Genomic DNA, 26,816 nt, shown 5'->3' with positions numbered 1-26,816 from the left:
AATTCTGACTTTACATCACGCAATAATTCTGACTTTACATCACGCAATTCTGACTTTATATCACATAATTCTGACTTTATATCACGCAATTCTGACTTTATATCACGCAATTCTGACTTTACATCACATAATTCTGACTTTATATCACGCAATTCTGACTTTACATCACGCAATTCTGACTTTACCTCACGCAATTCTGACTTTACATCACGCAATTCTGACTTTATATCACATAATTCTGACTTTATATCACGCAATTCTGACTTTATATCACGCAATTCTGACTTTATATCACGCAATTCTGACTTTATATCACATAATTCTGACTTTATATCACGCAATTCTGACTTTACATCACGCAATTCTGACTTTACCTCACGCAATTCTGACTTTACATCACGCAATTCTGACTTTATATCACGCAATTCTGACTTTACATCACGCAATAATTCTGACTTTAGGCTACATCACGCAATTCTGACTTTATAACTCACAATTGCTTTATAGGCTATATCATGCAATTCTGACTTTAACTCGCAATTGCTTCTTTATATCACGCAATTCTGACTTTATATCACTAAATTCTAACTTTACAACTCACAATTGCGACTTTATATCACTCAATTCTGACTTTATAACTCGCAATTGCTTCTTTATATCAGCAATTCTGACTTTAACTCACAATTGCGACTTTATATCACACAATTCTGAATTTATAACATGCAATTGCGACTTTATATAATACAATTCTGAGTTTATAACTCACAATTGCGAGTTTATATCTTGCAATTCAGACTTTTTTCCTCAGAATTGCGTGATATAAATTCGCAATTCTTACTTTCTTTCTCATAATTGCATGATCTCGAAATCATGAAATCTTCAAAAAAAAAATCTCGCAATTCTGACTTTATAACACGCAATTGTGACTTTATCACATAATTATAATGACAACAAGTTATAAAATCAGAATTGTGATATAGCCTAAACTTATCTTACAATTCTGAGAAAAGAAGTCAGAATTGCAAGATCTAAACTCTCAATTGTGAGATAAAAAGTTGCAATTATCTTTTTAATTTTTGATTCCGTGGCGTAGCTACTAAACAAGTTCCCATAATGCAGCGTTTTTATTCTTTGAAAAATTCCTCAGAATGATTCAAACTGGTCGTGAGTTCGTAGGCATTTTAAACGGTTCATTAAAAAAAAAAAAACATTTCAGAAGAGTCGGTTATTCGAGAATCGAACTACACTTTGCTGTGTAGCCTACTGTTTGTTTTGATTCACACACACACGCACGCACGCACGCACGCACGCACGCACGCACGCACGCACACACACACACACACACACACACACACACACACACACACACACACACACACACACACACACTTTCTTTTCTCACCCTTATGCCATTCCAGAAGTATGACTTTCTTCATATAAACAAAGATTTTTAGAAAAATAGCCTAATAATAATTTGAATTATTTAACAATGTTAATTAAAGTTGGCATGAAATGAAATGTGGGCTATTCTTTTGGTCCAAACCCACCAAAAAACAGGTAGGCCTATAGTTGGAATATATCAAATGTTGTACATTACCGAAACAAAGATTTCAACAAATAAATGAAGTTTAAAATGATAAATAAATACACTTTCCAAAGTGTCAGGTTACCATAATATTTAAACAGCAGCGTGGCAGGACTGGTTTCAGTTGAAATTTCCAGTCATATCTGTATGTTTTCTAGCATACAGTGTATTTCAAGAGCAAGAAGGAAGCTGTTTAGCACTTAAACAACTGATATTTTGATCTTCCTTGAGATTGTATTTGAATATTTTATATTTGACTTTATGTATATTTGACTTCCTCCACCAGTCTTCATAAGGTGTGCAGCTTGTTGTGTTAGGGCATATGCAGAAACAGTTTTGTGTATTATTGAGGTGTGGCGCAGGTGCCTAACATTTCTCTCCGTACTGAAGGAACACTTCGAGGAGAGCTGTCTAAGTGGCCTGGCCTCGGTTTCCAACTATTTTTGCATTCCAGCACAAGACAATGACTTAATTGTTTAATACCACAGAACTGGAGAATTGGAACTGAGAGTCGAGGGTGAAAAAGGCAAGTTCAGTTATTGTGTATTTCATATTTTCTTGATAAGTTTCAGCTGGGTCTAAGAAGTTCTAGTTAAATGTTGAGTATAGGCCTGGGTTCAGAAGTATTAGAATATATCGGTATATTTTAGTTGTCACGTTAAGTCAGACTGAAGTCTGTAAATAAAAGAACAAATGTATTTCTTATAACACTGGATGACATTTAGCAATTCGGACAAAACTTTATGACAAAGGTAAAATGTGAATGGGAGCATATGTGATACATGCTCACCAAAAAGAGGGGACTTATAATAATATAATGTAATATAATATAATATAATATAATATAATATAATATAATATAATATAATATAATATAATATAGTTTGATAAGTTTGACTCCTGCTTTCTCCCTGTGTTGGTGTGGGTTTCCTCTATAGGTGATCTGGTGAATTGGAGACACCAAATTGTCAGTGAGTGTGAATATTTGACCCTTACAGAAAAACCACATGAATTGCACGTGTTTCACATGTGATCTCATGGGTTTCACATGGGAATTTACATGGGATTCACACAAAAATGTTCCAAAAGCACACAATTACTGGGAATTCAAGGATTCTGTGTTGGACGTCCAGGGTGTTTCCCTGGCTATGGCCTGAGACGGAATAGGCAATATATTGGTTTGGAAACTGAATCTTTCGCTAAGTCAATAGCCAAACTGATCTAATAGTGCAAAAGTGTCACTATTTTTACAATAATGTTCAATTTTATGTCGTAAATTAATGCTCTTAATGCTCACTTTGTAGCTATTGTGTGCCAATTATAGTTCCATATAGTTTTCAGACATAATAGTGAATTTTGTTATTGTTCTGCACAATTTATCCCTGTACGGGACAAGCGGTTTGGATGGATGATACAATATAATACAGCTGCACTTCTTTCCCCTTGCCTTTTTGTGAAATTTAATTTTGTACTGACTTTACCCCTATATTTTCTCCTTCTTCATCTTTTCCCCCTCCATATTTTGTAGTGTCTCTCTCTTGTTCATATTTTAATCACTGTCATAAAAAGATTAAAAATGTCATAAAAGGCATTATAGGCAGCTGCTCTTCAAAGAAAAAAGGCCCAATCAAGTTGGATATTGAATATGCTGAATCGTATGAATAGCAGAAGACTGAACTGAGATAAACAACAGGCTTTAGTTTGACCACATGATTAAAGCCTCAATAGTTGTTTCTTTTGATCAGTAAAAGTGCTCATTCTAATGGCTCTTTCCTGAGCTGGGCAGTGGGCAGTGACTTCCTTCCCCTCTCCGTGGCTGGACCGCTCATTCACACGGTTTAGGAATGTGCTCATACCATTCAGAATATTAATCTTTACGTTTTATATGACAACCGAGGAGTCAAGATCCGAACTGAACTCAGTCTGAGTGTCACTGTAAGGCTCTTTTTTTATATTGTGGTGCACGGTTTCTTTATGCTCAGTTTGTAGTAATTGTGTGCCACTATAATTATACCTGTAGATTAGTTTTGTTCATGTCATTTTCAGATGTATTTTGTTGCATCAGTATTTACTCATATTTCTTTGAGGATAAGAATCTCGAAACTGGGACTCGTAGCCTACTGCTTTATTACTTTGCTGTGGTATTGCAACAGTCTTGATTGTGAAAATGTTGAAATGTTTTGATTGTATTCTCAATGCAGTATTGTTTCATTTTTATTACTGTTTCACTGAAAAAGAATGTTATCTGTACACTTTATGTACACCCAGTTTTAATGGGCGGCTGTCAACTGGTTGTTTAACTTTGGTGGTGGCGAAATGCTCTTTTTGTCAGGCAACTGAGAGTTGAATGAGTTACTATATATATGTATATATGCACACACACACACACACACACACACACACACACACACACACACACACACACACACACACACACACACACACACACACACACGTTTACTTAGCTATTTAAATGGGGACATTCCATTGATGTTATTCCATTCCAATGGTTTTTATACTGTAGAAACTGAATATTCTATTTACAATTCTACTTAACCCTATACATAACCATCACACGAAACTTGTAATTTTTAAAATTTAATTACTTTATTACACACACACACACACACACACACACACACACACGTATACTAAAACCTTGGATATTTTCCCTCTTGTTTCAAGTTGTCTCTATTTTATTTTAAAGGAATAGTTCACTCCAAATATAAAATTCTGTCATTATTTACTCATCCTCATATTGATTCAAACCTTTAGATTTTCTTTTTCTTTTTTTGGTGGAACACAACAGGAGAATACGACAAAAGACTTACATTTTCATTTCCGATTATGCCTAATTTTATATTTCCTATGGGTTTGGAATGATATACTGACAGAATTTCTATTTCTGGGTGAACTATCCCTTTCATTTTAAGTCAACTATTCGTGAGCTTAGAATTATAAGGTTCTATCTCCACTTTTGGTCGAAATTGAGTTTTTGACATAATCTGATCCATTAGGTGTTTATTAATGCATGTGTGGTGTTATTTTTGTAGAAAAATATTTTGTTAGTCGTTATTAATAAAATAAAAAGGTTCCATCTCTCCATTGCCAGCTGGGATGTAAAAACTTTGATGCTCAATATCTCAGAACTACCCTAAACGGAGATAGAACCTTATATTTCTAAGCTCACGTATTCTTTTCAGGATGACTAAAATGTTGCAATACCATTTTAACCAGTAGGGAGCGTCACAAAACAAAGTTACTAAGGCAAGGCAAGGCAAGTTTATTTATATAGCACATTTCATACACTATGGCAATTCAAAATGCTTTACATAAAAAGGAATAAAAAATAATCACAAAATAAAAGCAAGGAAAATTAAAACAGTTATTCAAAGTGTTTTGGAAAGGAATTAAAATAATCATACTATGGCAATTCAAAGTGCTTTGCATAGAAAATAAACAAAATAAAAGCAATGGTAATTAAAACAGTTATATAAGGAATTAAAATAGATAAATGATACAGTTATAAAATGAATTAAAGTAAAATGAACTAAAGTTAAAAGATTATACATAGAATAAACTTCTCATCTGGTGTATCTTACTTTGCATATAGTTTTACTCTGACACTGTGTCTGTGGTATTTATTTGGTGCGCCTAAGAATTCCATTGGACGTCTCCGATGGACCTGATTTTTCCCTATAATTGGACAGGAGGAGCTCTAGGACTGACCTCGGGTTCACTGCCCCATCAGTCCACCCCCCCCCCCCAAAAAAACCCAACAACATTTGTTCGGAAGCTCTGGGAATGGAGTCGATCCAGTCCGCACCCCACAAAACCTCGAGTTTAATTGACACACCAAACTCAATACTCCACCACAGACCCAGGTCATCAGCATGGTTTCATCTCTCAATTTCTCCAATTTAGTGATTTATGTTTCTCTATTACCCAATTCTCAGTGCCATTTGAGTTTAGAATCAAAAGGATGCAGAAATAAAATACAGTGTAATCGGACGCACAGTGGCACAGTACTCATTCAGTAAATGCACAGCTAAACAGATGTGTTTTGAGTCTGGTTTTGAATGTGACTATTGTAGGAGCACATCTGATCTCTTCTGGAAGCTGGTTCTAGTTGGTTTAGAAACCCTTGGTTTCTAGTTGATGTGATCCTAATGATCTGAGTGATCTGTTAGGTTTATATTCAGTGAGCATATCTGCAATGTATTGAGGTCCTAGGCCATTGAGTGATTTATATACCAGTAATAATACTTTAAAATCAATCCTAAATGTAACTGGGAGCCAATTTAAAGACCCGAGGACTGGTGTGATGTGTTCATATGTTCTGGTTCTGCTCAGCGTTCTGTATGAGCTGCAACTGTCTTATGGTCTTTTTGGGAAGGCCAGTGAGGAGTCCATTACAATAATCCACCCTGCTGGTGATGAAAGCATGCACAAGTTTCTCTAAGTCTTGTCTGGAAACAAAGCATCTAATTCTTGCAATATTTTTCAGATGATAGTATGCTGATTTAGTTATTGCTTTGACATGACTACTGAAACTAAGGTCTGACTCTAGTGTCACACCAAGATTCCTGACTTGATGTTTAGTTGTTTGACCCCTAGAGTGAAGGCATGCGTTCACCTTGAGAACTTCATCTTTGTTTCCAAACGCAATGACTTCAGTTTTGTCTTTGTTTAACTGAAGAAAGTTTTGGCACATCCAGCAGTTGACTTCATCAATGCATTGGCACAGGGAGTCAATGGGGCTATTTAGCCGAATATCATTTATTATCTTTATGAGCGCTGTCTCTGTGCTGTGATGTGGTCGGATACCAGATTGAAAATTGTCAAAGTATCCATTTGAGATTAGGAAGTTGTTCAGCTGATTGAAGACAACTTTTTCAATGATCTTGCCTAGGAAAGGAAGACTTGAGATTGGTCTGTAATTGTTCAATATGTTGCTATCCAGATTGCTCTTTTTCAGGAGGGGCTTGACAACTGCAGTTTTAAGAGACTTTGGAAAAGTCCCAGAGAGAAGTGAGGAGTTTACCAAAATTTCTTCCAAAATTTTACCATTCATTTTTTGATCTGATCTGTCTTACCTCAGTGCCACACAAGGATATGCTGATCGCCTTTCTGATATTATTGATTTTCTAAGAGAAGAAGGAAACAAACTCACAGCATTTGCTGTCTGAGAGCATTTAACTGTGAATCTGGCTTGGGGGGTTTGTTAGACTCTCTACAGTAGCAAAAAGAGTGTGTGTGTTATTTATGTTTCTGTTTATAATATTTGAGAAGAAAGTCTGTCTAGCTTTGCCTAATTCCACATTGAAAGCATGAAGGCTGTCTTTATAGATGTTATAATGGACTACAAGTTTTGTCTTCCACCACATGTGCATATTTTGCACTGCTGTTGAGTTTCTCCAAGGTGCTTTTTGTCTTCCTGACTTTAACAGGAGCAATATCATCAATTACACTCTGTACTTTTGAGTTAAAGGACTCAAGGAGAGAATCAACAGAGTCCGCATATATGCTTGGGGTTAAAGATATGGCCTTCATAAATAGCACACTAGTGTTCTCATTTAAGCATCTCTTCTTGACAGACACAGATCTAGCTTCAATGGCAGGAGTGATCAATATATCAAAGAAAATACAGAAATTATCAGACAGTGCTACGTCCTTAATAACAGTCGATGAAATGTTTAGACCCTTATTGTGTGTGGGTCCGTGTATTATGATTTAAAATCAGATCAAAAGTATTATGATTTATTTTGCCAAATTGGTTTCTGCATTATCTATGTGAATATTAAAATCCCCAGCAATAGCAAAACAGTCAAAATCTGAAGAAATCGTTGATAACAGTTGTGTAAAATCCTCAGCAAAGGGTGGAGAGTATTTTGGAGGCCTGTAAATAATGATAAGTGAAATGCGTGGAGCACCTTTTAACACAATGCCCAGATATTCGAAAGACGGGTAATTCCCAAATGATACTTGCTTACATTGATAGACCCCCCACCTCTTTGACCCCCCACCTCTCCTACCCACTCTGCAGACACTCATAAAATTAAAGTTAGGAGGGGTTGTTTCATTGAGGATTGTTGCACTGCAGCTGTCTTCTAGCCAAGTTTCATTTAGAAACATAAAATCCAGGTTGTTTGTGGTTATTAAGTCGTTGACTAGAAGTGATTTATTTTTAAGTGATCGGATGTTTAAAAGTGCTAACTTGACAGTATTATTTTCCCCCCCACAGCAATCTTAGTTTGACATGTAACAGGCAGTAGATTAGATGGGTTTGCCGTACAGCTTGAGAAGACCTTAGACTTTCTATCATGTAATATAAGAGAAATAGAGAAAGATACAGGCACACTGGGTTCCCGCTTGTTCTGTAAACATTTAAGAAAGTTACTGTTATCATAGCGGGGACCCGACACATATCACTGAGAGCTGGTATCAGTTGTTTCTGGTTCACCTCAAGCTGATGGAGGAGGGTGCGGGCCCTGGCGTTGTGGCAGAGGCCGAAGAGCTCTCACAGGGGGAGGGCAAGCTGGGCTTTGGTGGTCGCCCCTTTTTGGTTGATATCTGGGGGCTTGCAGCAAAGGAGTGGGATAGTTTGGTTCCAGTATACACCAGTTCTTCCATTTTCTCTGAGAAGCACAGAAGTAGATGCTGCAGAGAGGAAAAACATGTCTGGTGAGAGGGGCTGTTGCTCTGGTGTTTCCGGCTGTGATATGTTGTCCTGGTTTTCCTGGCTGTTTTCCAGGAAGTCATCCTTGGGTGCTGAATCTTGGAGCAGGTCTAATCCGTCACAGTCTGTCTGTGGTGAGCTCTGTGGGCAGGGCTCAACTGAGATTGTGTACTAACTCAAACCATAACTTTTTTAAAAACTCTTGCCAGCAACCCACTTTCTTTTCTATGTGCATTTCCAGTGATCCACCGGTCTCATCCATTTCACCATGACATCAAGACCACCATTAAAACCAACTAAAACACTTCATGCCAACACCACAACAGCTGCTCCGGGGTTCCTGCCCTCTTTACTGGACAGGATTCCTTGTGAGTATATCATATGAATCCTCTTTTTAGCACCTGCTCCACAGGCCCCTATCTAATTCCACACCTTGTGCACATTTCTTGCTTCTCAATTTTCACTTGCTACAAGTTTAACTTGCCCTGAGTCTCCTGGCTGTGGTCTCGCCTCATCCTTCAGATGTGTTTCATGGCACTATACTGGACCACTGCTTTGCTACCGTGATGAAAGATGGAATATTGTTGTTTTTGTCACAACAGTGCCAAGATGGGCCATCTATGCTATATTTGCCGCCATCCTCCTGCTCATTCTTATCTGCATGATATGCTGCTGTGTAAAATGCTGCTGCAAAGGGAAAAAGAAGAGGAAGAAGAAGCTGGACCAGAAGATCAGTATGAAAGGGATCTCAGGAACTACAACCGCAGCACTGGTGAGAGATGGATTGTCCATGCTTGTGGATGCTGGATAATTTTTTCTTCTAGTCAGCAATAAATTTAAATGAAGAGTGAGCAAAAGTAATCTTAGAGAAGAGATATCAACAAAGTCACCATGTCACAAAGTTTTTCTAAGAAACCAAAGTTGTTTAAAGTCAAAGATAACTTAAATAGTTCTCCTCAAATACTTCCATGCTTTTAACATAATTATTTTGCTCTATAATCTCACAGTATGTCAATGTATCATTTGTGTCTGTTTTTATTTCTCCTGAGAGATTTTAAAAGGTGAGGTGTGTAATTTCTGTGGTAAGATGGCAAAGAAAACACAATTGTTGTTAAACAGGTTTCCTCAAACACTTCCATCATCTGCTATTGGTTGAAACTCCAATCTCGCGCCATTGGCTGTCACTTTTGCTATGTGAGGTTAATCAAAAGGTCAATAATAATGCAGCATAATACATTGGAACACTATCTGTTAGCATTCCCATTCATGCCAAAGGGATTACTTCACCTTTAAGTGGAAAACCAGAGACAAAGTTGATACTTAACTCTTTCCCCGCCAGTTTTTTTTTTTTTTTTTAAGTTGCCAGCCACCGCCAGCATTTTTGATAATTTTTAGAAAACTTTCTTGGCCCCCAGATTGAATATTTTGTTGTATGAATATCTGAACATGCAATATATATATAAAAAAGAAGAAGAAAGAAAAGAGCCTCTGCTTTTAAACAACAACGCTTGTTGTTGCTTTCTTTGTACTCTTTCAAAAGATGTGTAATAGCGCCCCCTACTACATAACAGTCAAAACATGGATTGCTTGAAATTTCAGTCAATGGCGGGAAAGAGTTGTGTCATAAATGACTGACAAATACCATCAATGGCGGGAAAAGAGTTAACATATCTGAGAGCTCCTTTAAGTTTGTGAAAATCAACCTCTGAGCAATAAAATATTCCTCTGGGTGGCATTCACTAAGGGGATTCTGGATGTACTGACAGGTCCAACTTGAGACAGAGGATGTGGAGTATGGATCAGACCAACAGAGGGGAAAACTGCAGTACTCACTGGAGTTCAATGCATCCATTTCAGAGGTAAATGCATCACTTTCACTGATTTTACAGTGTTGCCCTCAACTGGCAGGAAGTATGAAATAATTAACTTTCATTCACCTAGTTCAGGGGTGTCCAAACCTGTTCCTCGGGGGCCACTGTCCCGCAGAGTTTAGCTCCAAGTACCTAAACACACTTGCCTGGAAGTTTCTAGTATAACACACCTGCCTGGAAGTTTCTAGTATGTATAGTTAGACTTTGATTAGCTGGTTCAGGTGTGTTTAATTGGGGTTGGAGCTAAACTCTGCAGGACAGTGGCCCTCTGGGAGCAGGATTGGACACCCTGACCTAAGGCTCAATCCGAATTTGCCCCCTAAACCCTCAATCACTATTCCCTACATTAGTCCACTAATACAGTTTGAAGGAGTGAATGAAAACGAGTGAGCGAATTCGGACAGCTGTTGAGCGCACATCAGTTGTACACTCGTTATTGCAGTGCAATGTGGGATTGAATGAGTGCCAAAATGCAAATATCTTTTGAGGAAATAATCAGAAGTATGCACAATGCACAAACAGAAATAGCTATGTCTTGAATATTATAAAGCAGTAGTAGAAAGTATGATATTTACTTTGATATTCTGTCATAATAACCCGAACGACACTTAAATCTTCACTGAATCTATGAAAGTGAATATGTAGTGACCAAAGGTGTTAAACCAAATCAAAACTACCTTATGTTTTATATTCTTCTAAGTCACCATTATTTGTCTTAATTTTTATTGCTCTGCTTGCTCAAGACACTCTATCAATTAACCTAATGATACTTTTCCAGTCCAACTCTTAATTTAAAACTTGTTTAGAAAAGAAGACCATACATAGACAGTATATACAGTAGGCCTTGAACCGGAGGTTGCGACCAACTTTACTTCAGTATTGTGACGTATTTCTGAGTGAAACAGAAAATAGTGAATTATGAAAAATAAAGGGTGGGGCTACAGGAACACCATTCCAGTGAGGAAGAAATTCACAGATTTTGACTAAATATTACAAGACAAACATTTATTTGTGTGCGTAAATAGGGTTTTGAATTCATGTGGACTTTAAGAATAAGCATTTAGATAAAACTGTATTTAAGATCATAAACCTATATGTACTGTACCATATTTCTCATCAGCTGACCGTAGGAATAAAAGAAGCTGCCGCTTTGAAAGCGATGGATTCAGGAGGGACATCTGACCCTTATGTGAAAATCTACATCCTTCCCAACAAGTCCAAAACATTTGAGACGAAAGTCTTCAGGAAAACCCTTAACCCTGTGTTCAATGAAAATTTCAAATATCAGGTAAACCATGAAGCATATAAAATCGTTCACTATCATAAGGTCATATATTCATGTAGTGGAAAACTGTTATCAGAATTCTGTCATCAGCTCGAACAATGACCTGATGCTTGGTCAAGCTCATTAAAATGTAGTTGTTGACTCTTTCACCACCAGTTTTTTTGGAAAAACTTGCCAGGCACTTTTTGCTTGAATATCTGAATATGCAATATATCAAAAGAAAGAACAGAGCCTCTGCCTTTAAACAAAAAGCCTGTTTATTCTAGCATTCATGCTTTTTTTATATCAACATTTGAATGTGGGTAAGTTTCATGAAAAAAAAAGCAACACTTTGAGCAAAAAGCTGATAAAAATGAGTTTTATCAGTGACTTCATCCAGATCAGATTCAGAATGATGATCAAAACATAGATGGATTAGATCAAGTCCATCAACATCTCCAAAGCTTCACAGTCGTAAACTTTTCCAGGGTCGACATTTCATTCAGTAACATTAGGCAGTTTTGATTTATATGCTGTTAAATGGTGATGATCGCGTTACTTTACATATGCCATGGCTTGTTTCTGCTTCTTCTTCACCTGTGTTTTGATCAGGAGATTCTGTACTCTTTCAGAAGAAATGTCATAGCGCCCCCTACAGTATAACAGTGAAAACACCGAAAGCTGGAAATGTCCATCAATGGCGGGGAAAGAGTTACATTTACAGCCTAGTTAGAGTAACTAAACACTGATATGTTGTTTTCACCACTTTTATTTTAGATCCCTCAGAAGGAGCTGATTGAGTCGATATTGGTGATGCAAGTCTATGACTTCAACAAATTCTCCAAACATGACATCATCGGTGAGATCAGACTGAATCTGTCCACAGTGGACTGGAATCATGTGATCGAGGAGTGGCGTGATCTGAGCAAAGCTTCCAAACATGAGGTTCAGTTCAGTACTTCAATCCTCATATGTTGTCAAGTTCAGTGTAATTTTTCATGTGGCTAGTTCACATCCATTATATTCATATGAAGTGCAAAGTGTCATCCTCTACTAAAGGGAAATAAGTTGGGGGTCCCAGAGAGTTGTTTTGATCCCCTTCTCTTTCTATTGCTTTGGTATGGCTTACACTGAATATTGAAAGAACCAAATCTTTTGACAATGACTACAGCAGGTGGGTTTTGTTTCCATCATGTCACCATAGAACATCATGCAAAATTACAGCGAGTCCCCCTAGAGCAACCTTATGTTAAGTGTCCTACTCAACGGCACAATGGTGATAGCTTATGCGTCAACCCTTGTCCAGACCAGATGATTGGTTAGATCAGGACACCCCGGAAATCTACGATTTGAAATTTGTCTATGAAGTCTACGATTTGACCCCATGCACGTCAATAGGTTTAGAGCTAACAGCATTCTCTATGCATAACGTGTCTGCTAACTGCATCTTTCATCTTGTGCCCATATAATAGCAAGAGCATCTGGGAGAGATCTGCTTTTCTCTTCGTTATGTCCCGACTAGTAGTAAACTCACTGTGATCATACTGGAAGCCAAGAACCTGAAGAAGATGGACCAGGGAGGCTCTTCAGGTGAGACACTCACATACTAAAATGTCCTACATCCTCAAACGTCTTGTCTGCAATCACTCCTGACTGCATCTCAACACTATAAAACATAGACTCTTTGGAAAGCCATGCCTCTACCTACATATTTGCGTGGCTCCTCGTATGAAACTATGTTATGACCTCAAAACACTTTTACCATAGTGCATGATTTGTAAACTAATACATTTTCAGGTCTGCATCACATAATCAGCTCTACATGTATGGGTTTCTAATTTAGTAAACTTGTTTGGTAGCTCACCTGGTACAGCATTGCACTTGCATGTCACAATAAAGGAGCTCAAAGTCTTGTAGAATCAAACTAAATGTGTAAATGTAAAATTAGGCCTAGAACTTCTTTTAACGTTCTTATTTCCTTTTTATTCCATTAAATCCCCTTTAAACCATTTTTTCAAGATATGGTTAAAGCCTTGCTTTCAAGCTGCTATAGAGTAGGTTTAGCATAGAAATTGATTAATAGTTCTGTTTTTTTGTTCTGTAGACCCTTATGTGAAAGTTCAACTGGTTCTGGATAAGAAGAAGTGGAAGAAGAGGAAAACATCAGTGAAAAAGCGAACATTGAATCCATACTTTAATGAATCTTTCACTTTCGAAGTATCGTTTGAACAGATTCAGGTGAGTAATACCTAGAGACTGCTTGCTTAGATGAAAAAAGGGTCCAAAATCTGGATCCATTGTACAGATCTTCAGGACTCATTGTACGGACCCCTAAAGGGACATACAAATGGGGGGGGGGGGGGGGTGGCGTAAGTACATTACGCATTTAATTTCAATGCGTTTGCATTCGCTGGCAAACTTTTGAGTTCCACAGAGGAACTTTGTGTTTGCTCGCAAAACTTTTTCAGAGGAAGGCAAAATGTTTGCAAAAATGTTTTTTGAAAAGTTTTGAAAGTGAACGCAAAAGCATTGAAATTTTTCACATTTTTTTTTTTCACATATATTTTCCATTTTCATGTCCTTTTAGGAGCTTTGTACCATTGTGATGTTAGTCCTCAATTTTTTGGCGAGTTTCCTACTGAGATGGAAAACCCCCCAGTTTTTATTGCTTTGGTTTGATTAATTTCGGTGAATAAAAAATAAAGTCACAATATCATCCCTAAATTGTGATTTCAACCACGTCAAGCAATTTCACTTCATTTAAAGCCAATTTTACTGGCACTGGAGTAATTTTTTTCACTCATTATTCCTCATACAGAAAGTCCAGCTGGTCATCTCAGTGTGGGATCATGACAAAATGAGCAGAAATGATGCAATTGGCAAGATCTATCTGGGCTGTGATGCTACAGGAAACCAGCTGCGTCACTGGGCGGATATGCTGTCCAACCCACGCAAACCTGTGGCTCAATGGCACACATTACTCTCTGCTGAACAGGTGGACACAACGCTGGCCTTGAAGCACACGTTAAAGATCCCATTTACAAACAAAAACTTTTGAGAAACCTCTACTAACATGACACAATGTTCACAACCAGAAGTTGTTCCCATTCCTTTATGCTTTGTATGCCCAGACTAAGGACCAATAAGAAAATAATATTTTCAATTATTTATGACAGTTCATAATGTTTAAGTGGAACATTTCCACTTCATTTTCAGAATTTTGGAAGTACCAGAATAGCATGGGAAGTAACTAAAAGTAGTGATGTTATATTTTAAAATAGCAAGCTGCTAATGACAAAAAGCTGTTTTTTTTGTTGTTTTTTTTGGTTGAGTAATGTAATAATTACGCACACAGCTTTACAGTTACAGTAGCGAGCCAAGAGAATAATCACATTCTCATACATTGTCTTCTCCAACATATGTAGTTGTTTGGAAGTCCAAAACATTTAAGTCAATCTTTCATATGGATGGTTCATGTAAATCAAGCGGTTTAAAGAATGATTTGCCGATTAATTTGTGTCCCTGCACATAATTTCCTGCTATCTATGTTATATCTCCTTTTTTGTAGTTATATTGCTGCTGTATTTCAAGTCAGTCTTAACAAAAATGTATTTGTATAAATAAAACCCTAATTGAGATCAAAGCCCTGCAAAGCCCTTCTCATGTATTAAAGCTTGGGATATATATATATATTTTTTTTACAAACAATCAAGAGCATAAGTTTGATTTTGACATTGGTGATTTTATGTTCTCAACAATTTCATGATCTCAAAGCCTTTATTTGTAGATTTTGTTGCCAACCCACTCATATATCATAACAACATTTTGATTATGTAAACCAACACAATGACATTACAATTTAGCTTTCTGTACTTTACGCTGGAATATCTAAACAAGCACGCATTCATAACTAAGAGACAAACGTTATTCAGGGACTGCAATAAAAGTTTTTAGTCTACATTGACTTCAATTAATCAATTCTGTAATGTTATATAGCTGTGTATGTAGAGCACTTACAGGCTGGGTGTTTTTTCAGGTGGTTAGAGTCATTAAATCTGTCATGAAACTGAAGTTGAGAGTCTTTTCTTCCCTATTGGGACTTATATCAGAATGAAACGTCTTCTCAACAAAACAAAATGTAGGGCAGGACTTGAATTCATCAACTGGGAATTTATTAATTGGTTGGATGGTTGTGGTTTGCTATTGGTGGATCTCATGTGAGTGACAGGTTGTTCCTCCCTCACGACAGTAAACATGTCATGAGAGAAGAGATGTCACTGCAAGAAGGAGGGGAAGTCATTTTGATTAAAGATTATGAATAAAAAAAATATGATGTGCACAGATAAATTATTTCTTATTAAACACTGCATTATTCCATAAAAAATGTATATATATAGCCTATATATAATACTTTATCATTCAACTGAACTGTGCACGTATGTTTTGAACACTTATCTTATGTTCTTACTCCATCCATGCATTAAATGCACATTAGAGAGCAGTTTTTAAACATATTTACTTTGACTTCTCAGGTAATGTCAATGGAAAGACCCACAACAGTGGTTACATATAAATATATTTTAATTGTTTGATCAAACTTACTGCTAGAGACGATTCAGTAGTCGCTGGATATTGGTAGGGAAAGTCCCTAGTGTCCCTGTTAATTTCTACACCCTTGCATTCAGTGCTGAGGTTTAGAAAACCGACGCGAGACAGTTGTATCAGATTTGCCGTGTTCACACACACACACACACGCACACGCATGCTGATTTCTCTTGTGAATACAGTAAGCACAAGATAAGGGTGTGAGTATCAGGCTGTCAGCACACTTGTGGGCCAATTACAGCATTTTAATGAGGTTTCTTCCTTTGAGCAACTTTACAGAATGCTAAAGGCTGGAGAATTCATTAGTTGCTTTTGCACAGTCACGTTTTAAACACTCAGGTACATTTTGAAATGCATAATTCAGAATTCTTTGTTTTTTATCTCATCAACAAGTACACTGGAAATGGTAGGGAACATTTTTTTTTACCTTTTTCCACGTCCAAAATGTGTTGTATTTTGAAATCTCTATCTGAAAGAAACGAACAAAAAAATAAAATAAATAATAATAATACAAAAATACAAAAATCCAATATTACATGAATAAAAATTTATAAATGAATAAAACAATTCTGAAGAAAATGTGAGCCCATTATGTGTTGTTGTGCAGTTGCTGCTAAATGTATATATATATATATTCTGGTCCCTGGGTATTATATTATAAATATAAAAACTAGTTATTTTAAAATAAAAGGTTTACTGTAAATAGTTATCTATAGTATCTATAGTGACTCTGGAGACTGGGGTAATGATGCTGAAAATTCAGCTTCAGCATTCAATTAAAATATACTCAAATAGAAAACAGCTATTTTAATATACCTTTTATGCTCCCCTCCCATTATCCAGACTATTTCCGTTAACCATCACAAAGGAAACCACACAGCAGGTTTATGATCGGCAGAGATGGTAAACACTGTTGACATGACCTTTGGAGTCTTTACTTCTAGAGATCATAGTGCAGCTTTGATCTCCGATCAAAGGAATATTCCTACTACAGTTTGCCATGCTGTGCAGAATATGGCACCTGCAAATCCAGCAATTGCCATAGGATTAAAGGAATTGGGATAATGATAGAAATGTAATCAGATTATTTTTTCAAGTAATGAGTAAAGTAACGTATTACTTTTAAATCTACAACAAAATATCTGAGTTACTTTTTCAAATAAATAAAGCAAGTTACTTTGCTTTCCCATTTATTGCCTGACACCTTTCCTATAGATGAAATAAACATTTAATCTTTACAACCAGAGGTGGGCACAAATACATCAAAAACTATTTTGTTACAAACTACAAATACTGGCTCATGAAATGTAACAAAATAAAATACAAAATACTGATGTAAAAAATGTATTTAAATAAAATACAAGTAATTAGTATTTTGAAAATACAAAAATACTCCCACAATAATCTTAAAGGGTTAGTTCACCCAAAAATGAAAATTCTGTCAGTAATTACTCACCCTCATGTTGTTCCAACCCCGTAAGACCTTCGTTCATCTTCGGAACACAAATTAAGATATTTTTGATGAAATCTGAGAGCTGGATCACTCCTCCATAGGCATAAGGCATTATAACTTGCTGGCCCAGAAAATGTATTAAAGCTGCATTATGCTCTCGCTTTTTGCTTGCGGGTTTCTCTATAGAGCTCCCCCTACAGCTTCGGAATAGATATTTGACAACGCTGTCGTCAAAACTCGTTGGCTCGTCCCATCTTCTCCCGCTGGTCATGTGCATTTGTTTTCAAAGAACCCGGCGAACGCACGGAGCCATGTTCACTGAGGTATGTATAATACACAGAAGGCTAGCATATAAATGTTTAGATAGAATATGTGTGCAGTGCCGTAAAGCAGTTTGTTACATCGCGAGACCTGATATCACGCGATACTTCCTGATGCTGCGGCCGGCGTCCCGCCGGCCCAAAGTTGCAAGGGTGGTTTTTCGTCTCACAGGCGCTCGAGGGGTGCGAGAAGACCACCATTCAACCCGAAAACAGTCATATAACCATTCCAATGACTCCGAAGCTGTTCGGTTAAGATAAAAAAGTTACTTAGTTCACCTTTAAAGACATCGTTAATATAGTCCAAGTGACTACAGTGGCTCAATCTTAAGTTTATAAAGCGACGAGAATACTTTTTGTGCGCAAAAAAAAAAAGACTTTATTCCACTATTCATTTCCTTCTCTCTGGGCCTCGAGTTAGTTCACGTAGTGTTTTAGCGCAGCGCATCTGTGTTGCACGTCACACGCATCACACACATGACCAGCGTCGGCCAATAGTGAGCCTACGTGTGACGTGCAACACAGACGCGCTGCGCAGTTATACTACGTGAAAAAACTCGAGGCCCAGAGAGAAGGAAATGAAAAGTGGAATAAAGTCGTTATTTTTGTTGTTTTTTTGCGCACAAAAAGTATTCTCGTCGCTTTATAAACTTAAGATTGAGCCACTGTAGTCACTTGGACTATATTAACGATGTCTTTAATACATTTTTTGGGCCAGCAAGTTATAATGTCTTAGAAGCCTATGGAGGAGTGATCCAGCTCTCAGATTTAATCAAAAATATCTTAATTTGTGTTCCGAAGATGAGCGAAGGTCTTACGGGGTTGGAACAACATGAGGGTGAGTAATTACTGACAGAATTTTCATTTTTGGGTGAACTAACCCTTTAATGCCGTTTTTAAGAGGAGCAGCGCCACTTCTTCTCCTGTGTTCAAAACTCATTCACTTCTTGGAGGGAGCCCGGGCTACAGGGTGTCACGTGATTTTCGTGCATCTAACCTGGACATTGCCATTGCCAACATCAGACCGAAAATATGGCAAAATCGTTTACTATGGTGATAAGCATATGGTGATTTTTCTTAAGTATTTAAGTATTTGAAATACTCTAAATACACTCCCTCAAAATATTTTGTTACAAACTACATTTTATTTTTTCCACACCTGCAAAATACAAATTACAAAATACACTAAAGTAATTAAATACGTATTTAAAATACATTTAATTGAAATACTGCCCATGTCTGTTTACAACGGACCTGAATCAACACTGAACTGACTGTAAAGCTGCTTTGAAACAATCTGTATTGTATAAAGAGCTATACTGTATAAATAAATGTGACTTGACTTGACTGTCCCCATGTTAAGAGAAGTCGGGAGTGAGTGCAAAGGCGTTGTGTGTGAACATGATGTTATTGTAGTTATAGACTACATGTGAGCAGGCATTTACTCACCTCACTTGCACAAAAACAGATTCAATATTCCTCAAAATGAATAAAAAGAGTGAAATGCAAATTGCAGAAAATGCAAAATATTACCCAAACTTGCTGCAATAATTAATATTTTAAAGAATACAAATATATTTAATCTCACTTTATTAAGCAATGCACACCCATTTTGTTCACTGTATGATTTTGTTCACTGTATGATGTCACCTGTTGTTGTAAAAATTCAAAATAAAAATTCTAATAAAAAAAAGTTGGAAAAAAAATATCAGCTGATAACGAAAATGCCATGCATCTTTATAAAAATTATTTAATCAACTGTAAATGTTAAAAAATATGTTATTTGTGAGTAATCACTACTCATAAAACCTAGTTCTATAAAGAATTTTCATTTAAAGTTATACAATAAAGTTTTATGGTCAAGATCCCCTTAATCCAAAAAAAAAAAAAAAAAAGCAATGCACACCTCACACCGCAAGCTGTGGAGCTTCCGGGTGAGATTGCTGGTCCTTCTCATGGGGGACCAAGCGTTTCATTCGGGGCTCCGCCAGAGGATCAGATGTTGATCGCTGCATCGGAGGGCAAGCTAGAGTACTCCGGGGATGAAGACTCGGCTGCGTTGCCCACTTCGAGGAGAGTTGACGGCTATGCTTTCCCAGGCCACCAAAAGCGTCGGGCTCAAGTGGACCCCTCCTCCGTGTCCCAAATGCTTGAGGTTGGATGATTGGTATCTCATTGCGGCCCACGCTGAGAACCCGCTCCAGTGCCATTCTTCCCGGAGTGCATGAAGAGGTCTCTAGACCATGGGCGGCACCTTTTCCTGCCCAGAACGGTCTGGGGCCACTTCCCCTCTCACTGCCCTCGATGGCAGGGCGGCCATGTGGTACGTGGAGATCCCCTCGGTGGAGCATGTGGTTGCGATGTAATTGTGTCCAAAGAGCGCTGCCGCCTGGCGGGGTAATCCGCATCTCCCATCCAAGGCCTGTAAGTTCTCGTCCGATCTTACGGCCAAGGCTTACAGAGCCACTGGACAGGCCGCCTCCGCCCTGCATGCCATGGCTCTCCTGCAAGTGTACCAGGCCAAGGAGTTGCAGGGGGTAGTTCTGATCCAGGGGCTTTCGCCACATGTAGGGCGAGGTTCATCGCTGTGCTCCATGGGTCAGATGATGTCCCCGTTGTACTCTCTTGAGTATGTACTTATTTTGAGTAAGGAATTTATTAATGACCAGTGTGTAGTATAAATGTAATCTGGACGTACTACAAATGCCATGTTTCATTATCATGTGACCTACCAGTGTCAGTTACATCGCTTCACTGTCATTTACAAATCCTCTCCCATGTCCTCTTGGGATAGTAAAGTGTCCTTTGTATGCACACTTCAGAATCTCGCCGGAAGTAGTAGGTCATCTGGGTACTTTTGGCCTATTCACTTTGACCTTAAATTGGGACATACTTCTTTTGTCTCATACTGTTTTTTGTCTACTATATAGTAGGGAGGTATGCCATTTCAGATGTAGCCATGAGGGCACCGAATGCCTTTAATTGAACTTTCTTCTCCTGCCTCCTATTCTTCTGCAGTCTAGAATGGCAGCACAGCTGAAAGGTTTATTTGAGCTGCGCCCTCTACTGTACAGGTGTGAATTTGCATTTCCTTCAGTAAGTAACGCAATTTGTTACTTTTTTAGGGAGTGACGAAATATTGTAATGCATTACTTTTAAAAGTAACTTTCCCCTACACTGATATTTACTATATTATCAAAAATACAGTAAAACAGTAATATTGTGAAATATTATTATAAATTGAATTTTCAGCATCATTCATAACTTCAGTCTTCAGTGTGACATGATTCTTCAGAAAACATTTTAATATGCTGATTTGGTGCTCAAGAAACATGTCTTATAATTATCAATACTGTTGTGCTGCTTAATATTTTTGTAGATACTGTAATCATTTTTCACTGTCACTTTTTAACACTTTTTTGGTTTAGGCTGAAAAAAAATATATAACTGAGATAAATCCAGTTTTGCTTCAGACTCTTTTAAAGTTAAAATTGCAAAATCCATTTGTGTAGGTTTTTAAATGAAACAGTAATTAAATAATTAAAACGTTCTTAACAACGCTTTTATTTTCAATCTAATTTTATGAAATTTAATGCAATTTAATTAATTGCTCAGGATTGTTTATGTGTGCGCTTTTGATCATTACCAGATTGGGTTATGCAACAACCAACAACTGACACTGCATACTGTCCAGTGTCCACTTTAGCTACAACGCAGCCATACATGGTAATGCAAACGTCTGGACTCCAGATATGAATGATTCAAGTGTCTTTATAAAACACATCTTCTCATTTACATGTCTTACGTCTCTAATTGAAATCTTGTCTTTTGTGCTCAGGAGACCACACCTCTGAAACAGGTGAGAATAATACAGTGAGTGTTTGTGCAAGACCGGACTTGAGCAGATGAGAGAATCAGGTCATAAGTAATTCAGATCTTGTATGCAACTGAATGGAGGAGGAACACAGACCGACCTTTTGTTATGCAGATAAAGTGTTATACCACATTTGATCCTGCATTTATGAGGGTCCGTTACCAAGCTGTCTCATTGCTACGTTTGTTGAAGATTGAAAATCCATTTAGGCAGCATAGTCAATGCACTTTTTATTGACTTTGTTGACATCTATCTCTCAAATTACAAAAGGCTACTAGATCATTTCTGTTTTAAACGATGATTTGTAGTTGGAATGGACTGAACCTTGAAGGAGGTGTGAGTTACATCATGCTTTGGAGGGGTTTCCTGGATACTTGCAGCAACCTGAGCTGTTCAGTTAAACTGTGAGGCCAGAGAAAGCGTCTCACAAGTGATCGCGCTCTCTGATGATCCTGAGCACAGATAACAAGCTGTTTCTGCCTTCTCACACGAGCATCTGCTGTAGCAGCAAAACGAGGTGAGAGATTTGATTTAATGTATATTTGAATTGAAACAGATTCAAGAGATTCTGTTTCTTTTGTACAGTGCTTTGCAAATGTAATTGGACAATGAGTCAATAACAGAAAAAAACATCTTGGTACTACATGGTACTGTGGTTATAGCCTACTATTGCAAGGCCATGTTCAGACTGCCCTTCAAAAATCTTTTTTTTTCTTTTTTTTTTTGCATATACAGATTTTATCCATGTGGGTTTTTGAAAGGCGCTGGACAGCAAAAACAAAAAAACGAAATTGTTCATATCCGATTGGAATCCAATTATATTTAGAATGTCAAAAAATAACATGAAATGCATTTTTTTTTTATAAATCTGTTTTGAGCTACATTCATATGTGGTTTCAGTCTGACCACTCTAATCGGATTTCGCATGGTTTATGTACTTTCTCACATCACGTAATACGTGTCAGACATGTCAGATGTTAGGAAACATGCTGAAAGTCTCGGTAGAAATAAGGTTTTGTGGTTGCAAGTGACGGCCGAGCAGAAAATTACAATAGCATAATGAAGGCATGTTTTGTACCAACGCAACGTTATTGCCATAGAAACCAATGTAGATATTCCAGAAAACCAAAGAGCGACATGGGATACACAAATCGGAACTGAACAGTTTTGATACATGCACGGCCCTATGATCAGCAGTAAATGCTGCTACATCTGAAAGCATTGAGTTTGAGTCGCTTAGAACGTGCATTTTAAAAAGCAATAGGCATCAAACATATTTCCAAACAAGAGAAGTATTTATAAACCTCTTGTCCAACAAAATACAACATTTAACATGTTTTTTTGATACTTGATGGTATCGAGGCAATTCGGTCGGTGAAAAAGTATCGAAATCGATACCCAGCCCTACTCTCCTCCACAGTCATACGCCCCCTAATGCTGATATGGTTGTGTCGGTCCGAACAACTTTCAAATAGCAAGTTGCATGTCGGAGTAGCATCAAAATCACTATTTTTAAAACACTAAGAAGGCTCGACACAACATGAAACTTTGCTCGAAGTATCACCAGGGGCTCTACACATGAACTCCAGCATTGAGAACATTGTTTGTGTACACAGAGTTTACTAAAAAGAAAGGTTTTGAACAACTCACTGTAGCTGTGTCTGCCGGCATTTTGACAGTCAAAATTAGTCGATCTCCGAATGCAACGTAACGGAGGAGAGTAAAGCTCCTAAAGCTTAGTTCCATATAAATTCACGGATAATTTGTTGTTTTGTCGTTAGTGAAAATCAATATTGACCTTGTATTTGAAAAAGGATGCTCATATAAGAAGCAATACTAAAATTCAGAGTCAGTTCATTCACATTTGGAGATCGACTATTTTTGACTGTCAAAATGCCGGCGGACGGAAACAACAACAGTTACAGTGAGTTGTTCAAAACCTTTCTTTTTAGTAAACTCTGTGTACACAAACAATGTTCTCAATGCTCGCGTTCATGTGTAGAGCCCCTGGTGATACTTCGAGCAAAGTTTCATGTTGTGTCGAGCCTTCTTAGTGTTTTAAAAATAGCAATTTTTGATGCTATCACCACTCAAAAGGCAATTTGACCGAAAACGAAAATACGGTCAAACTTAAAAGTGGCGTTTCCATTCTAATTATGCTTTTAAACGAAAGTTTGCCTCGGGTAGATTAACAAAAAGACCCTTGGTTGCATTTTGGCGAGAGTTACGCTTTAATCTACCATCATTATGTAGTTGACTTGTAATTGATTGAGAGGCTAAAATTGAATATTGTCATGTGTCACTAGTTTCTTTTCTGGATTTTTATGTTTAATTTGATTCAGTTTCCTGCTTCTAGTTTTGTAGTTCTTTTGGTTCCCCTTGTCATGAGTTTTGAGTTGGATGTCAGTGAGAAATATGGCGGAATACCACAATACTTCATAAATTCTTCATAAATTAATTAAAAACATAATTAAACCTTGCGTTATTTTTGTGTAATTCATTAAGAGAAGGAAAACTGCCATCTTGCTCCAATGAAAGTGAATTGCACGTACCTGACGTTGAAAACATGACTTTCCAACTCATAAATACGAACTTCCCAGGAGGACTTGAATGCACCATAAGCCCTAGTGTTAGTTTGTTGTTTGTTCCCTTATCGATACTGTTTACTCGCATTGTGTGCGGGGTATGGGGTAAACTCCTTTCCTCTGAGAACACTGAAGCCTGATTGAATCACGCATGTGCCACTGCACAAACCTATGGCGCTTCAGCCTGCCAAAAAGTGCCACCACTCTGCCACTCCTATTTCCAGATCCCAGTTCAACCAACACAAGTACACAAGCGCTTAGTGAAAACAAAAAAGTAGATTAGTTTTTATTTCAGTTGGCATGAATTAAATATTTTATGTTTGTTTCTCAAAATTCTCAAAAAGGGGGTTTAGAAATAACTTTCCTTGAAAAGATAAGAAAACCAAAATAAAATGCAATATACTTCCCTAACTCCCTTACTGTCCAATAAACAGGAGAAAACAAGTATACTCACAAACAAAATTGGCATCCACCTCCCTGCCAAAGATAAACTCCATGAAAAGATATATAAAACAGGTTTCAGACTTTGAGAACACTTAATGTGAGCCTCACTTCCACTATACATTTAAAAAAACAATAAGAGTGATCAACAACTCCTCAATAACTCTCTCTGGGATCTGCAGACAGGAGATCTCTGTGTGGAGGAAATATCCTCAGTCTCTCTACAAGTGAAGATACTGCGGGTCTTTTAAACTCCAGGATCCTCAACAGAGCCAATCAGAGCAGCCACCACTGAAGAGCAGCGAATTGACTCCGGGTGGTACAAACCGGTTGAGTGATAGGAGGAGTGGCAACAAGAAATAGAGCACATAAGGAAGAAATACCTACACATACAACATGTCAACATACCAACACAAATAAACAATACGTCCTGGGACGTAACAACAGGCCTGGGGAAAGCCAATGCAGAAGCCGCACTCACCAAGACGAGCTGCTCTCACTACGATTTGCGGATTGCTTTCTTTTCAGAAAGCGGTCCCACCCCTCACACTCTCCAATTCTCTTCCTCCCAGGAACCTTGGAGGAAGAAACAGCAGAGCCAGAGGGTTGAGCAAACGGGTGTGAGTGAGCTCATGCCGACTTAGATTCAATGTGCCTCTCCCTCCCTTTGGAGAGAGGATTCCACAGTGCTCTTTTCCCACTCAGACCAGCGCCCCTCATCTGGCACGAGCAGTATGGTCTCGTTTGGGGGATCCGAGGTGGATTTTCCCGATGATAGCATGTTGCTGGCAGCTTCCGATGCAGAGGAGTGGTTGGGCTCCGTGGAGGACTCTGCCCCCTTGCCATCCAAGGATCCAGGCGAAGCCAGGACCGGACTGGAAGCTGAGCTCGTCCACGTCTTTATGAAGGCTGTCGAGAAGCTCGGGCTGGAGTGGTTGGTCCCAGAGGAGCCTGCCAGCAGCTGCCTTGATGAGTGGTTCCTGTCAGGGTGCCGCCAACGGGCCCCATGCCAGAGACCGGCTCCGTTCTTTTCGGACTTATTTCCACGAACTCGTGGTACTAAGTCGTGCTGCGCCCCCTACTTGGCTCGCATCCACTCTTTCTAACGCTTCACTGCAGCCCAGAAGTCGTTTCAGGTGGCCAGAAGGCTGAATCCGCCTCGCCCCCGTATTATTCCAACTTGGGACCTGCCAAACGCCTGCAAAGTCTGCAATGTGCCTAAGGTGCTCTCTACTTAGTTCAGAGCACAGGTCATTACCCTCTCAGCTTTTTCTTTCTCGGATCTGGGCTCTAAGAGTATATGTCGAGCACTCTGGCCAGTTTCGGCTATCAAATCAGCTTTTTGTGTGCTCGGCACTAATGGCCAGCCGGTCAAGAAGCAGAAATTATACCACTCTATAGTGGATGCAATTGTGTTAGCTTACGCCTCTGTTGGCCTTCAGTCCCACTTCACCAGGGGCATGGCCTCCTCCTGGGCCTGGTCCAGTGGTGTATCCATTGGTGACATCGGTGTGGCGGCCAGTTAGTCCTCACCATCCACCTTAACCAGATTTTATAACTTGGATGTCCCTGTTCTCCAAGCATGGGTCCTGTCTGTCTAAACCGGTCCTCGACCTCGTGGTACGTCTAACCGTTAAAATGCTTGCCCGAGGACTCCGGCCTCATGGCCTGAGCCTCGTGTTTTCGGGCGGATGTTCTCTCTTTCAGGGCCCCTTAACCTTGAGTGCCCTAGGCCAGGGCTTGTAGGACAGTTTTTCATTCTACGCTTGTGTAAAGAGGCCATTTAGTGAGAACTGTGCATGTAAACCTCACTCCCCTGATCTCAAGAGGCACACTAGCAACCAACGCTATATACTGTGGTCTTTAGCGTCCTTGTTAGCACCCACCTCCCATGCCGGAGACCAGGGTTCAAGGCCCACACAGAGTGGGGCGAGTAGGACCTGAGTTACATTGGTGCCATGACCCGGATGGGAGTGAGGTTTAGGGAGGTGAGTGTAAATGAGGCCAGCTAGTGAAAGCTGTGCATGTAAACCTCACTCTCCTGATCTCAAGAGGTGCACTAGCGACTGACACTAGAGACTGCGGTCTTTATTCGAAATGTTATTTTAACATCATAACCAACATGTCAGACCAACAGAA

At 38.5% G+C, this 26,816-nt stretch overlaps 1 protein-coding gene across 3 annotated transcripts; it reads left to right on the top strand.

Moving 5' to 3' along the window:
* Nucleotides 1-1,869: 1,869 nt before the first annotated feature.
* On the top strand, nucleotides 1,870-15,468 carry syt8 (synaptotagmin VIII). 3 transcript variants are annotated; one of them, XM_084095259.1, is made up of 9 exons: nucleotides 1,870-2,111; nucleotides 8,506-8,632; nucleotides 8,867-9,036; nucleotides 10,031-10,123; nucleotides 11,256-11,423; nucleotides 12,177-12,344; nucleotides 12,872-12,989; nucleotides 13,504-13,637; nucleotides 14,218-15,468. In XM_084095259.1, exons 2-9 carry the CDS (start codon nucleotides 8,533-8,535, stop codon nucleotides 14,455-14,457), a joined length of 1,191 nt encoding a protein of 396 aa, XP_083951385.1. In that variant the 5' UTR covers nucleotides 1,870-2,111; nucleotides 8,506-8,532; the 3' UTR covers nucleotides 14,458-15,468. The 3 variants fall into 3 exon arrangements, with proteins under 3 accessions (XP_083951385.1, XP_083951386.1, XP_083951387.1); XM_084095260.1 differs by lacking the exon at nucleotides 1,870-2,111 and adding an exon at nucleotides 3,447-3,520; XM_084095261.1 differs by lacking the exon at nucleotides 1,870-2,111 and adding an exon at nucleotides 8,337-8,398.
* Nucleotides 15,469-26,816: the final 11,348 nt, after the last annotated feature.

This window comes from Abramis brama, assembly GCF_963993115.1.
Source record: "Abramis brama genome assembly, chromosome: 20".
Lineage (NCBI taxonomy): Eukaryota > Metazoa > Chordata > Actinopteri > Cypriniformes > Leuciscidae > Abramis > Abramis brama.
The sequence above is the reverse complement of the archived record's forward strand: the minus strand, read 5'-3'. Positions and strand labels throughout refer to the sequence as shown.